The following is a 14,133-nucleotide window of genomic DNA, read 5'->3' as shown; positions in this document are numbered from 1 at the left end:
CGTCCCTTGCTCTCATTGGTCAGTGAGCGGTGACGTCACTGTTGACATTAACTGTCAATGTGTTCGCTATGAATATGTTAAAATTTTCCGAATGCATCACAAAACAGTGATGATCAAAGTCACAATGGATGTGTTTTTTCGATATTCTCTCTCACAGACTCCCCAACAACATGCGTTCTTAGGAACATGGCTATTTAAAGGCCTACAGAAATGAGATTTTCTTATTTAAAGGCCTACTGAAACCCACTACTACCGACCACGCAGTCTGATAGTTTATATATCAATGATGAAATATTAACATTGCAACACATGCCAATACGGCCTTTTTAGTTCACTAAATTGCAATTTCAAATTTCCCGGGAGTTTTTTCTTGAAAACGTCGCGTAATGATGTGTACGCGTGACGTCATGGGCTGTTATGAAATATGAGCGCTGCGCACACACACAGCTAAAAGTTGTCAGCTTTAACGGCATACTTGCACAGTATTTTGGACATCTGTGTTGCTGAATCTTTTGCAATTTTGTGCGTGTGACGTCACGGGTTGTAGGGCACCTCACATCCTCACATTATTTACAATCATAGCCACCAGCAGCTAGAATGATTTGGACCGAGAAAGGGTCAATTTCCCCATTAATTTGAGTGAGGATGAAAGATTTGTGGATGAGGAAAGTTAGAGTGAAGCACTAGAAAAAAAATAAAAAGGCGAGGGCAGTGAGATCCATTCAGATGTTATTAGACACATTTACTAGGATAATTCTGGAAAATCCCTTATCTGATTATTGTGTTACTAGTGTTTTAGTGAGATTATAAAGTAATACCTGAAAGTCGGAGGGGTGTGTCTCTGAGGGAAGCCATGGAGGAGCCAAGAAAGTCGCAGCTGCCTTTTTGACAGCTGCTGCAGGAGGACGCAAGCTCCGCTCATGTCTCCGGTAAGAGCCCACTTATTCCCACAATTTTCTCACCGAAATCTGCCGGTTGACATGTGGTAGAGAAACATGTTCCATATTAAAGCTTCACAACAAACAAAGAAACAACGGCTGTGTTTTAGTTGCTAAAGGCAGCTGCAATCCACCGCTTTCCACCAACAGCATTCTTCTTTATAGTCTCCATTATTAATTGAACAGATTGCAAAAGATTCAGCAACACAGATGTCCAAAATACTGTGTAATTATGTGATTAATTCGGACGACTTTTAGCCGTAAGTGGTGCTGTGATAAAATGTCCGCTCCAACCAATAACGTCACAGGCACGCGTCAACATAAGCGTCGTCATTCCCTGACGTTTTCAACAGGAAACTTCGCGGGAAATTCAAAATTGCAATTTAGTAAACTAAACCGTCCGTATTGTCATGTGTTGCAATTTTAATATTTCATCATTGATATATAAACTATCAGACTGCGTGCTCGGTAGTAGTGGGTTTCAGTAGGCCTTTAAGTATTGTATGTGATGATAAGTGCCTTTAGAAATGAGGCCAATGGAAATGTTACATTTCAGAGGAAAAGCTCCCACACGGGATTTAGAATCATGTGATCAGCACGTTGGCTTCAGAGCAAATTAGCTTAACAGGAAACCCGTGAGATGTGTCATTGTCCATGCAAGAGTTGTGTAAATAAAGCCCTGAAAATAAATAAAAAATATTGTCATGTATTTGTCACTAACAAAGTTGCAAACATTTTTTAAAATATAAATTAGGCAGCAGTTTTCTTGGTGTCTTTTAGAGAGGGGATTTATGGGTCTTTTAAGGGAGACGGATGTTGTAGGAGTCTCGTTATTATGGTAAATGGGTTATACTTGTATAGCGCTTTTCTACCTTCAAGGTACTCAAAGCGCTTTGACACTATTTCCACATTCACCCATTCACACACACATTCACACACTGATGGCGGGAGCTGCCATGCAAGGCACCTAACCACGACCCATCAGGAGCAAGGGTGAAGTGACTTGCTCAAGGACACAACGGACATGGCGAGGTTGGTAGAAAGTGGGGATTGAACCAGGAACCCTCAGGTTGCTGGCACGGCCACTCTACTAACCGCGCCACGCCGTCCCCGTATAGTTTTGTTTTTATTTACTGTTTTTTTAAATCAAGGAAACAATCACTAGTATCAGTGATTGATAGTATCCATGTGGCGCAGTGGAAGAGTGGCCGTGCGCAACCCGAGGGTCCCTGGTTCAAATCCCACCTAGTACCAACCTCGTCACGTCCGTTGTGTCCTGAGCAAGACACTTCACCCTTGCTCCTGATGGGTGCTGGTTGGCGCCTTGCATGGCAGCTCCCTCTGTCAGTGTGTGAATGTGTGTGTGAATGGGTAAATGTGGAAGTAATGTCAAAGCGCTTTGAGTACCTTGAAGGTAGAAAAGCGCTATACAAGTACAACCCATTTATCATTTATACTTTAAGATATAGATCAGAATAATTAAATTTTTACAAATATTATCCCGTTAGTGGAAATCATAACCATGTAATTTTTTTTTTTTAATATATATATACAGTTTTCAGTGTAAACATTCTATGATGTGTGCCGTACCTAAAAAAAATGTAGCATTTTAACAATATAATAAAATACACAAATACAAATACAATGCATTAATGGATATGAAAAATATAAATACAACTACAATAAAAAATAGTAAATGATAAAAATGTGAGTACAAAATTATACTACCATACCTGGTGTGTGTACGTTTGAATAATGCACCAGAAAGGCGAATCCAAAAAGAAAAAAACAAACAATTATATTACTAATAATTTGAAATAATATAAATATATTTTTTCAACAAAAAAAAAGTTAATCCAAATGTTGCTAAGGGTCCTTTAACTCTGGGTTCCTCAACCTTTTTTTCCACATAATGCATGCTTTATTTTCACGGACCGGCTTCTTACGTGTGGCAGACTAAAAAAAACAGCAAAAAAACGAGCATGAAAGATTTGCCTTTGGCTACAATCTGGCACATTAACTTTTTATATGTCCTTAAATGTGTAATATACATCTATTTACAAGCTTATTGGTGTGTTTAGTGGGACAGGCAAAAGTTAAATCGGAGAAAATGCGGTAGTTTATAAATTATTGTTTCTGTGTGGGGCAGCACGGTGGTCCCGGAGGTAGTGTGTGTGCCTCACAATACGAAGGTCCTGGGTTCGATCCTGGTATGGGATCTCTGTGTGGAGTTTACATGTTCTCCCCGTGACTGTATTTGTTTCCTCCGGGTTTTCCGGATTCCTCCCACCTCCAAAAACATGCACCTGGGGATAGGTTGATTGGCAACACTAAATGGTCCCTAGTGTGTGAATGTGAGTGTGAATGTTGTCTGTCTATCTGTGTTGGGCCTGTGATGAGGTGGCGACTTGTCCAGGGTGTAGCCTGCCTTCCGCCCTATTGCAGCTGAGATAGGCTCCAGAACCCCCCCTTAAGAGTACAAGTAGTAGAAAATAGATTGATGGATGGATGTTTCTGTGCGGCCTGGTAGCAAATGCGTCATGGTTGCGGATCACCACTGCTTTAACTAATTTTCTTGTCCAGTTGACAGTCAGGTGCAAAGTTGCTGACGCTAAATTTGCATGTGCAAAAACAATGACTCCCAAACGAACAGCTGATCATTCACTTCAAAAGACTTGATTCAGTCGCGACAGTCACATCTCAAGTGTCTTTGTCGCTTTCAAAGGGGAAAATAAATATATACAAATATGCTTCTGAGAAATCCTTTGCACAAAAATGAGACCCACATGGCATACACAAAACATCTATTAATAAAACTTTATTGGCACTTGCAGGAGGGCATTAAGAAGTGTTTGTTAAAAAGACAAATCGCACCTGTAAGTGCTTTGTTACAAAACGAGGATAAACACAGAATGAGACAATGGTATTAATGACTTTGAGCTGATCTGTATGTAATAAAACATTATATATCATGTCATTAGCAATGAAGTTATTAGTTAAAATAAATAAACCACTGCATGAAACTAAACATATGTTAACAACTTGTAATACTGCAAGGTTTAAATTAAGATATTTTGGACATTTATTGAAAGTCCTACACTAAGTAATCCATGCGCAACACTTCATGTATAGGGACCATTTCCCAATTCAATACAAAGAACATCATCTAATGAATTTGCAATGTTTTGGCAACACAGAGGACAAGGAAGATTTGTGAGCAAACATACAAAAGTCTAATGTGCGTTGACTCAACTGGTAAGCTCATGTGAAATGTAGCATAGAGAGGACGAGTAAACGTTTGCCTTTAAGATAATACTGCTCATTAAGTTCAAGTCGTGGAGGTAAAAAAAAACATATAAGAGATATTAAAAAGGAACTGCACTTTTTTGGAATTTTGCCTATCATTCACAATCTTTATGAGAGATAAGAACACATGTCCTTTTTTTTTAGGATACTAAAAGTAACAGCATTGCGGTACAGGGTTTAGTGCATGTGCCTCACAATACGAAGGTCCTGAGTTCAATCCCAGGCTCAGGATCTTTGTGTGTGGAGTTTGCCTGTTCTCCCCGTGACTGCGCCGGTTCTGTCCGGGTACTCCGGTTTCCTCCCACCTCCAAAGACATGCACCTGGGGATAGGTTAATTGGCAACACTAAAATTGGCCCTAGTGTGTGAATGTGAGTTTGAATGTTGTCTGTCTATCTGTGTTGGCCCTGTGACGATGTGGCGAGTTGTCCAGGGTGCACCCCGCCTTCCACCCGAATGCAGCTGAGAAAAGCTCCAGCACCCACCGCAATCCCGAAAGGGACAAGCGGTAGGAAATGGATGGATGGACGGACTAAAATAAATAAAACGCTTGCAGGATGCAGCTAATGGGAGTCCTCTATGTTGCCTTCAAAGCCCTCTAAAACACCTTCACAACCCCCCATCATCCTTTTATGTACACACTGCAAGTATATATATATATATATATATATATATATATATATATATATATATATATAATGTAGTAACAGATATATTCATTACAATATGTAATATGTGCAATAATTACCATATTTTGGTCATTTTAATCATTACCAAAACATATTTCCTGGGTGCATTTATTTCAGTGCAAAGCACTTCCTTTTACTGGCAACAAACGCGAGTGTGTTGGGGCGGTTGGTAGAGTGGCCGTGCCAGCAACTTGAGGGTTGTAGGTTCAATTCCCGCTTCCGCCATCCTAGTCACTGCCGTTGTGTCCTTGGGCAAGACACTTTACCCACCTGCTTCCAGTGCCACCCACACTGGTTTGAATGTAACTTAGCTACTGGGTGTCACTATGTAAAGCGCTTTGAGTCACTAGAGAAAAAGCGCTATATAAATATAATTCACTTCACTTCTATTCATGGACGACAAAAAATATATATTATTTTTGGACAAATGAGGCACAACCTTGTCTTTTCTGAAGCTGAATATACAGAGGACCAATGAGAAGCTAAGCGAACAGAGGATGAAAGGTTGGAACATATGTAAGCCGAGTGATTCAGGACCGTCGTGACTTGATACTGTAAATGCTGAACTTGGAGGCAAGCTATTCCGACAGAAATGGAGTGCTTACCCAAAATCTACTGGAAACATCCCTGGACAGCTGGACCAAACTGATAACTGTCCAACAAGTGAGTCATCATGCTTTTTAGTATAACTACAGTACATATACTGTCAAGCTAGCTGTGTACTAAAAAACATAAACATGTGGGCTAATACTTTACAGATACTGTAATATGATTGTTCATGTTTTTCAGTGAAAACACATTGGTGTCCTGTCACATTGTGTTGTGTATTAAAAACTAAAAAGCCATTCAGCTGCTGACGCAAAAGCGTGTTTAAGGCTAATGCCGTAGCATGCCGTTGCAAGGCGATGTGTTACTACGCTAGAAAAAGAGGTCCTCAGTGTTTGCTCTTACAATAACAATGTTGATACAGCTTGGTTGTTATACAGGTAATGAAATGTAAATAAAGAATTGCTGGTGGTTTTTGAAATGCATTTTTAGAGTGATGCATTGCTCCACTTGCAGCATTGCTCCACTTGCAGCATTGCTATCCACCTGGAACGGGCTGATTATTACATGTTGGAATGCAAAAAAAAAAAGGAAAAATACATTGGTGTTCTTGTCTCTCATAGGGGTAGTTAATGATAGGCAAAATTCCCCCAAAAATGCATTTCCACTTTAAAAGTGCCAAAGTACAGTAAGAGTAATAAAATTAAAACACATTCCTTTGTTATTTATCTAATTCGCAATTATTGTTAATTGGTGACAGTATTAATAATCATTAGGGGTGCACAAAAAAATTCATTTACATCTGAATCCCGATTCTTATTCATTCTAAAGAATCAGTTTTTAAAAATAAGTTTTTAAGTCATTTGCATGCATGCAGAAGGAGGTTTTCTAACCTGTAACTTGTTTTGAAAGTTTCATTAAAATCATTAAAACCAACTACCGTATTTCCTTGAATTGCCGCAGGGCATATATAGTATGCGCCTGCCTTGAATTACTGCCGGGTCAAACTCGCTTCGCAAAATAATTAGCGCATGCTTAGTATTACCGCCTGGTCAAACTCGTGACGTCACGAGTGACACTTCCCCTGTCATCATTTTTAAAATGGAGGTAGCTGGCTTCAATACCGGTAATTTGAAATCGCATAAAGGGAAGAAGATTAAGAGCTATTTAGTAGGATTTAAGGCCCAAGCTTACATCACACTCAAATTTTTACTGCATGCTTTTGGTAAGTGCCGGAGTGAGAAGAGGTTTTAAAATAATTAGCGCATGCTTACTTTTACCGCATGCCTTTGGTAAGCGCAGGAGTGAGAAGAGGTTTTAAATAAATTAGCGCCCCAGCGGCAATCTAAGAAAATACGGTAATTGGTGTGCATAAAAAAATCGATTCACATTCAAATCACGATTCGTATTCATTCTGTTTCTAAATCAATTCATAAGTTTCAAAAAAATAACTTTGAAAAATAAACAAAATTTAAAAAATTATTATTTCACTTTATTTTATAAGAATCACTTTTTAATAAAATATGTTTTGCAACCAGAAGGAGCTTTTAAAACTTGTCACCTGTTTTCAGAAAGTTTCTTCATCAGTATAACGCCAAATATGACATTGTGAGAAGCGGTTTGAATGAATTTGAATCAAGAATCATGTTGAATCGAGAATCGATTCTGAATTGAATCATCACCCCAGGAATCAAATCGAATCGTTAGGTGCCCAAAGATTCACACCCCTACTAAATAATTCATTGCGAGAATTGATTTGAATCAAAAACACATTCTGAAATGAATCGTGACCCCCAAGAATTGGATTTGGATCGTATCGTTTGGTGGCTAAACACTAATAATCATCTTTTCCAGGAACAACCGCGACTCCGAGAGGGTCAAGCAGTAGAAGATGGACGGATGGATGGATGGAACTGTACTCTATAACTTGACATTTTAGTTATTCGGAGTTGACTTTTGTCACATTATTCCAATGGAGGTCACACTTTAGGAGAATCCGAACCTTCAGGCACAATTTTGATGGGCACTCCTTTGCGGGCCACCTGGACGTGGACGAAGAGCGTGGCCGGGGCCAGCCTGGACCCGTCCGCCTTCAGCAAGTGGACGTGTCTGTAGCCTGAGACGACAGATACAGTATTAACACGACATTCTCGGTGTTTGGATATCGTGCTCGCCAGCACCTGTGCGCAGGCTGGTGAACGGTAACGTGTACTGTCCCACGAAGTCGTTTTTGGCCGTGTGGTCGTGGTCCTCGATCATGAAGCGCACCAGGGCCAGCTCCGGCACCTGCAGTTGGAAGCTGAGCGTGCAGTCCCAGCGTGGGTTGAAACCTGCAGGGGGCGCACGAGAGCTGCTGTGAGTGTGGCGCTGTTTTGAAATTGTCTGCAATCAGTCACACCACCGATAAACATGCCCAAGATGCATGCCACATACATGTAAGACAGGGACAATTTGCAGCCATCGCCTACATTTTTAACGGCCCGCGGCACATTGTTGAGTTGTGTTTGTGTTTATTTGGAACATGCATGCATACAGCATCATACATCACAATTTCCAGTTTCTCTATTCAACATGTTCGAAAAGGAGTAGGAAGAAGCAGAACTTATTTAATCCTACCCTCTTTCCTTTACATAGCAGTTGCTAAAACTTTTGTTCACTTCCTATCTCAAATTATTCACAGCATACTCCATATCTAATAACATTAAAAATAAATAAATACATAATAATTAGTGAAGTAAGTTCTATTTCATCCATCCATCCATTTTCTACTGCTTATTCCCTTTTGGGGTCGCAGGGGGCACTGGCGCCTATCTCAGCTACAGTCGGGCGGAAGGCGGGGTACACCCTGGACAAGTCGCCACCTCATCGCAGGGCCAACACAGATAGACAGACAACATTCACACACTAGGGCCAATTTAGTGTTGGAAGTGTCTTTGGAAGTGGGAGGAAGCCGGAGTACCCGGAGGGAACCCACGCATTCACGGGGAGGACATGCAAACTCCACACAGAAAGATCCCGAGCCTGGATTTGAACCCAGGACTGCAGGAACTTTGTATTGTGAGGCAGACGCACTAACCCCTCTACCACCGTGAAGCCCAGTTCTATTTCATATAAAATAAATAAGAATATCTAGAAAATGAATGGATGGATGGAATCAATTCAGAATGTCTATCATGGTTCTTCTTCTTTGTACTTTGTAAACACTTTAAGTTTGAAGAATTTCTTGAAGTGGATCATATTACTACATTGTTTGATTTCTTTGGTTAATCCATTTCATAATTGAAATCCACATACTGATATACTGAAGGTCTTAACTGTTGTACATGCGTACAAATGTTTTAAATTACATTTTTCTCTTAAGATTATATTTCTCCTTTTTTGTTGAGAAGAATTGTTGTACATTCTTGGGTAGAAAATTGTAGTTTGCTTTTTCAAAATACAGTTAAAAAATATTATAAAGTGGAATAAAAGAGCAACAGGTGAAAAATAACAACAAAAAAAATGCAATTTTGACTCAAATAACAAAGCGGCCATGCAGGCAAGATTTTTCTTTAAAGCTGTCATTGCTCAAATTACTTCACATTAAGGATTACACTTTCTTCACTATTTTGTTTATTAGCCCTATAAAAAAACAGAGTTTTATGAGACAAAAAGTGCATAAAAAAATCATAATAACTTATACTCGACAACTGGATCTGAAGTTTATCGAAAGAGTTAAAGAGGAACTGCACTTTTTTGGGGGGAAGTCTGCCTATTGTTCAGAGTCATTATGAGAAACAAGAAGACAAAAGGTTTTTTTTTTGTATTTTTTGCATTCTAACAAATACAAATCGGCTCGTTATTGGTGGCTGGCAATGCAGCTAACGGGAGCAATCAATTCTACCTCTAAATCACTTTAAAAAAGCATTAAAAAAAACAATCAATAATACTTCATTTAGGTTCCGTACCCTGTACAACAGGAGTCACCAACGCGGTGCCCGCGGGCACCAGGTAGCCCGTAAGGACCAGATGAGTCGCCCGCTGGCCTGTTCTAAAAATAGCTCAAATAGCAGCACTTACCAGTGACCTGCCTCTATTTTTAAAATTGTATTTATTTACTAGCAAGCTGGTCTCGCTTTGCTCGACATCTTTAATTCTAAGAGAGACAAAACTCAAATAGAATTTGAAAATCCAAGAAAATATTTTAAAGACTTAGTCTTCCTTTGTTTAAATAAATTCATTTATCTCTGCTTTTTGCAGATGATGTAGTCCTGATGGCTTTATCTGGCCGGGATCTTCAGCTCTCACTGGATCGGTTCGCAGCCGAGTGTGAAGCGACCGGAATGAGAATCAGCCCCTCCAAGTCCGAGTCCATGGTTCTCGCCCGGAAAAGGGTGGAGGGCCATCTCCGGGTTGGGGAGGAGACCCTGCCCCAAGTGGAGGAGTTCAAGTACCTAGGAGTCTCGTTCACGAGTGGGGGAAGAGTGAGATCGACAGGCGGATTGGTGCGGCGTCTACAGTAATGCGGACGTTGTATCGATCCGTTGTGGTGAAGAAGGAGCTGAGCCGGAAGGCAAAGCTCTCAATTTACCGGTCGATCTACGTTCCCATCCTCACCTATGGTCATGAGCTCTGGGTCATGACCGAAAGGATAAGATCACGGGTACAAGCGGCCGAAATGAGTTTCCTCCGCCGGGTGGCGGGGCTCTCCCTTAGCGATAGGGTGAGAAGCTCTGCCATCCGGGAGGAGCTCAACGTAAAGCCGCTGCTCCTCCACATCGATAGGAGCCAGATGAGGTGGTTCGGGCTCTGGTCAGGATGCCACCCAAACGCCTCCCTAGGGAGGTGTTTAGGGCACGTCCAGTTGGTAGGAGGCCACGGGGAAGACCCAGGACACGTTGGGAAGACTATGTCTCCCGGCTGGCCAGGTAACGCCTCGGGATCCCCCGTGAAGAGCTAGACGAAATGGCTGGTGAGAGGGAAGTCTGGGCTTCCCTGCTTAGGCTGCTGCCCCCGCGACCCGACCTCGGATAAGCGGAAGATGATGGATGGATGGATGGAAATTCATTTATTTTTTTACTTTGCTTCTTATAACTTTCAGAAAGACAATTTTAGAGAAAAAATACAACCTTAAAAATGATTTTAGGATTTTTAAACACATATACCTTTTTACCTTTTAAATTCATTCCTCTTCTTTCCTGACAATTTAAATCAATTTTCAAGTATATGAATTTTTTTATTGTAAAGGATAATAAATACATTTGAATTTAATTCTTCATTTTAGCTTCTGTTTGTTCGCCGAAGAATATTTGTGAAATATTTATTCAAACTTATTATGATTAAAATTCCCCAAAAATATTCTGGAAAAACTAGAAAATCTTTAGAATCAAATGTAAATCTTATTTCAAAGTCTTTTGAATTTCTTTTAAAATTCTGGTTCTGGAAAATCCAGAAGAAATAATGATTTGTCTTTGTTAGAACTATAGCTTGGTCGAATTTGTTATATATTCTAACAAAGTGCAGATTGGATTTAACCTATTTAAAACATGTCATCAAAATTGTAAAATTAATCTTAATCAGGAAAAATGACTAATGATGTTCCATAAATTCTTTTTTTAATTTTTTCAAAAAGATTCGAATAAGCTAGTTTTTCTCTTCTTTTTTTCTGTAGAATTTTGAATTTTAAAGAGTTGAAATTGAAAATAAACTATGTTTCAAAATTTAATTTTAATTTTAATTTTTTTCCTGTTTTCTTCTCTTTTAAACCGTTCAATTAAGTGTTTTTTCATAATTTATTCTTTTCAAAAAACCTTACGTAAAAGAAAACAAATTTTACCACGGAATGACAGACAGAAATACCCATTTTTTTAATATATATATAGATTTTTTTATTAAGAATAATTTGAGCAAATTGGCTATTTCTGGCAATTTTCTTAAGTGTGTATCAAACTGGTAGCTCTTCGCATTAATCAGTACCCAAGAAGTAGCTCTTGGTTTCAAAAAGGTTGGTGACCCCTGCTGTGCAATAACCAAACTGTAGCGACATTGTTATTGTGAGAGAGTACATTGAGGAAATCTTTTTCTAGTGTAGTAACACATCGACGTTCTTCACTATTAGCCGTAAAAGCTAGCTACGGCGAGGGATACAGTAAGTTAGCTTCTATAACAACATTGTGTTGTCTAATACACAACACAATGCGGAAAGACACCAATCTGTACTGACTGAGAAACATGATCAATCATAATACAATATCTGTAAAGTATTAGCCCACATTTCATGTTTTGTTTGTACACAGCTAGCCAGACAGTGTATGTACTAGCCAGACAGTGTATGTACTGTAGTTGTAATAACATGCATGGCGTGCTGCGTGTATCATGATCGATATAAAGTGTGATTTACTTGATGACCAATTGTTTGTTTGTTCCATCTGGCTGGGGACATTTTTTCCGGTTTATTTGGGAAAGCACGCCATTTATGTCGAAATGGCTTGGCTTCAAATTCCACATTTGCGGTTTTGAGTCACTTTCATCTTACTCTCTCGGCTTTTGTCTGCTCCAAAGTTTTACTCTCTTCTTCGTGCTCGCTTCCATAATCAGTAGTTCATCCTCAGTCAGCTTCAAAACTATAAGGTTGTGAATCCTCATTTGTCCAAAAATAGTTGTTGTTGTTGTTTGTTACCAAGTATTTCCATGATTAGAATACACACACGCGTTTGTTTCCAAAAGTAGGAACACCAGTTATTGCCAGAAGTCGGAAGTGCACTGCTGTGGAAACGGAAATAAATGTGCCGAGGAATTAGTTCCGGCAATGGTTGAAATGATCAAAATACGGTATATGTTTACATATTACATATTGTTATGAAAGTGTCTGTTACCACATTATATAGCTTTGCATTGTGTATATAAAACGTTGATGGAGGGTTTTGAAGTTGTTTTAGAGGGCATTGAAGACTATAACTGTGACTCACATTAGTCGCATCTTCCAAGCATTTTTTATCATCTTTAAAATACCACCCATAAAAAGACATGTGTTCTTGTCTCTCATAATGATAGTAAATGACAGGCAAAATTCCCCAAAAAGTGCATTTCCCTTTTAAACTTTAAAAGTAAAAAAAAATACTTAACACTTATGAGTAGGGCCCTTTTGGATCTCCAATATTTTTTGTTGTATTTTTGTTTTTAACTGTCATTGATCAAAAAATAATAATAATGATGAATTAAAACCAATGTTGCTATGAATTATCGACCTATTCAAGGCTCTAAATATTTCACATCAGATATTCCACTTTGAAAATCTTTTTGGGGAATACATTGTATATTTTGTGTTTTTGCCATAAAAAACATAAATAATAATAGTAATAAGGAAAAACTTTATATCTACAGATAAACCTAAAGGTGATCGAGAGATTTAAGGGGTTTAATAAAAAAATTAAAATAAATGACATATGGGACCAAATTAAAAAAATCAACACACAGTATTGTATTGGTTTTGACAATGAAAACTGTCAAAATAGCCCCTAAATGCTTTCAATTTTCAGGGTGCGGCCCTTAGTGGAAAAAGTTTGGACAACCTGGTGTAGAGGATAATTCAAAACAAAATAAACACTATATCCCACAGATGTAATAATTAATGTATCTACATAACCAAATACCGTTGTTGTCAATGCGATGGGTTTTGTCTCGGGTGTTGTCGATAGCCACCCCGTGGATTTCCACCCACACCCGTGGGTCCACAATGGAGCTTGCCTTGACCGTATTGATTTTTGGAAGTTGCTGCGCTGATATTACCTGAAAAAAAAAAAAAAACAGGATTGCATTTAAGGCTCAAAAGTTACTCTTTCTGGTTTTGTTACAACTGCACTATTCGACATATTCGAAAAAGAGCAGAGATTATTTAATCTTAACGATTTACGTATCTTTTCAGGAAAACCAAGAAAAGAAAGAAAGAAACAATATAGAGTGTGTAGCAATAGAGCTAGATACTGTAGCTTATGCAATAATGAAGGAATGAAGGAAAGAAGGAAAAGTTGTGAAATAAATAAAAAAAACATAAGCAAATATTAGTAAAAAAAAAGAAAAAGCAAGATACAGTACAATGTTAAACGAAAACAAATAAATAAAGATGTTGAAATAAAGACTCAAACAAAATTGTAAAACAAGTAAATAAGATAGGCAAATTGATGTAAGTATGAAAAGAATTGAAATATAAAATAAAATAAGTTTGAATATGTCCATCCTTCTCAAATAGGGTGAGGGGGAAGGGGGAGGTGCTGGTGCAATGTGACCCCAGGGAATATACTTTATCAGTACCGTGCATCGTGCTTCAAACCCCACTTCGAAAAGCTGTGCACTACAAAACGTCTTCATTGTAGACATGAATGTTGAATTACTCATTTTGATAAAAAACAAACAGCACAATTTTTTTAATCCATTTTTTTGGTTGGTTAAAATTGCTTTTCTTTGGTTGGTTAAATTGCTTTTTTTATGTTAATGCACACTGCTCCCCTCACTTCCCAGGGGGTGATCAAGGGGATGGGTCAAATGCAGAGGACACATTTCACCACACCTAGTGTGTGTGTGACAATCATTGGTACTTTAACTTTAACTTTAATATAATGCTTTATCTATGTAGGTCCAAGGTTCGAGCCCTGCTCGTGGTCTTTCTGTGTGGAGTTT

At 38.7% G+C, this 14,133-nt stretch overlaps 1 protein-coding gene across 3 annotated transcripts in view; it reads right to left on the bottom strand.

The window, feature by feature from the left end:
* Positions 1–3,741: 3,741 nt before the first annotated feature.
* The window catches only part of plcd3a (phospholipase C, delta 3a), a 65,609-nt gene continuing 55,217 nt past the window's right edge, over positions 3,742–14,133 (bottom strand). For all 3 annotated transcript variants that reach the window (XM_061905467.1, XM_061905468.1, XM_061905466.1), the window contains 3 exons: positions 13,110–13,245; positions 7,659–7,808; positions 3,742–7,594 (listed from right to left, as the gene is read on the bottom strand). In XM_061905467.1, coding sequence (XP_061761451.1) covers positions 7,458–7,594; positions 7,659–7,808; positions 13,110–13,245 — 423 coding nt within the window. In that variant the 3' untranslated portion in view covers positions 3,742–7,457. The remainder of the gene's footprint in view (positions 7,595–7,658; positions 7,809–13,109; positions 13,246–14,133) is intronic.

The sequence above is a fragment of the Nerophis ophidion genome, linkage group LG07, assembly GCF_033978795.1.
Source record: "Nerophis ophidion isolate RoL-2023_Sa linkage group LG07, RoL_Noph_v1.0, whole genome shotgun sequence".
NCBI lineage: Eukaryota > Metazoa > Chordata > Actinopteri > Syngnathiformes > Syngnathidae > Nerophis > Nerophis ophidion.
This window is presented reverse-complemented; position numbering and strand designations above follow the sequence as displayed.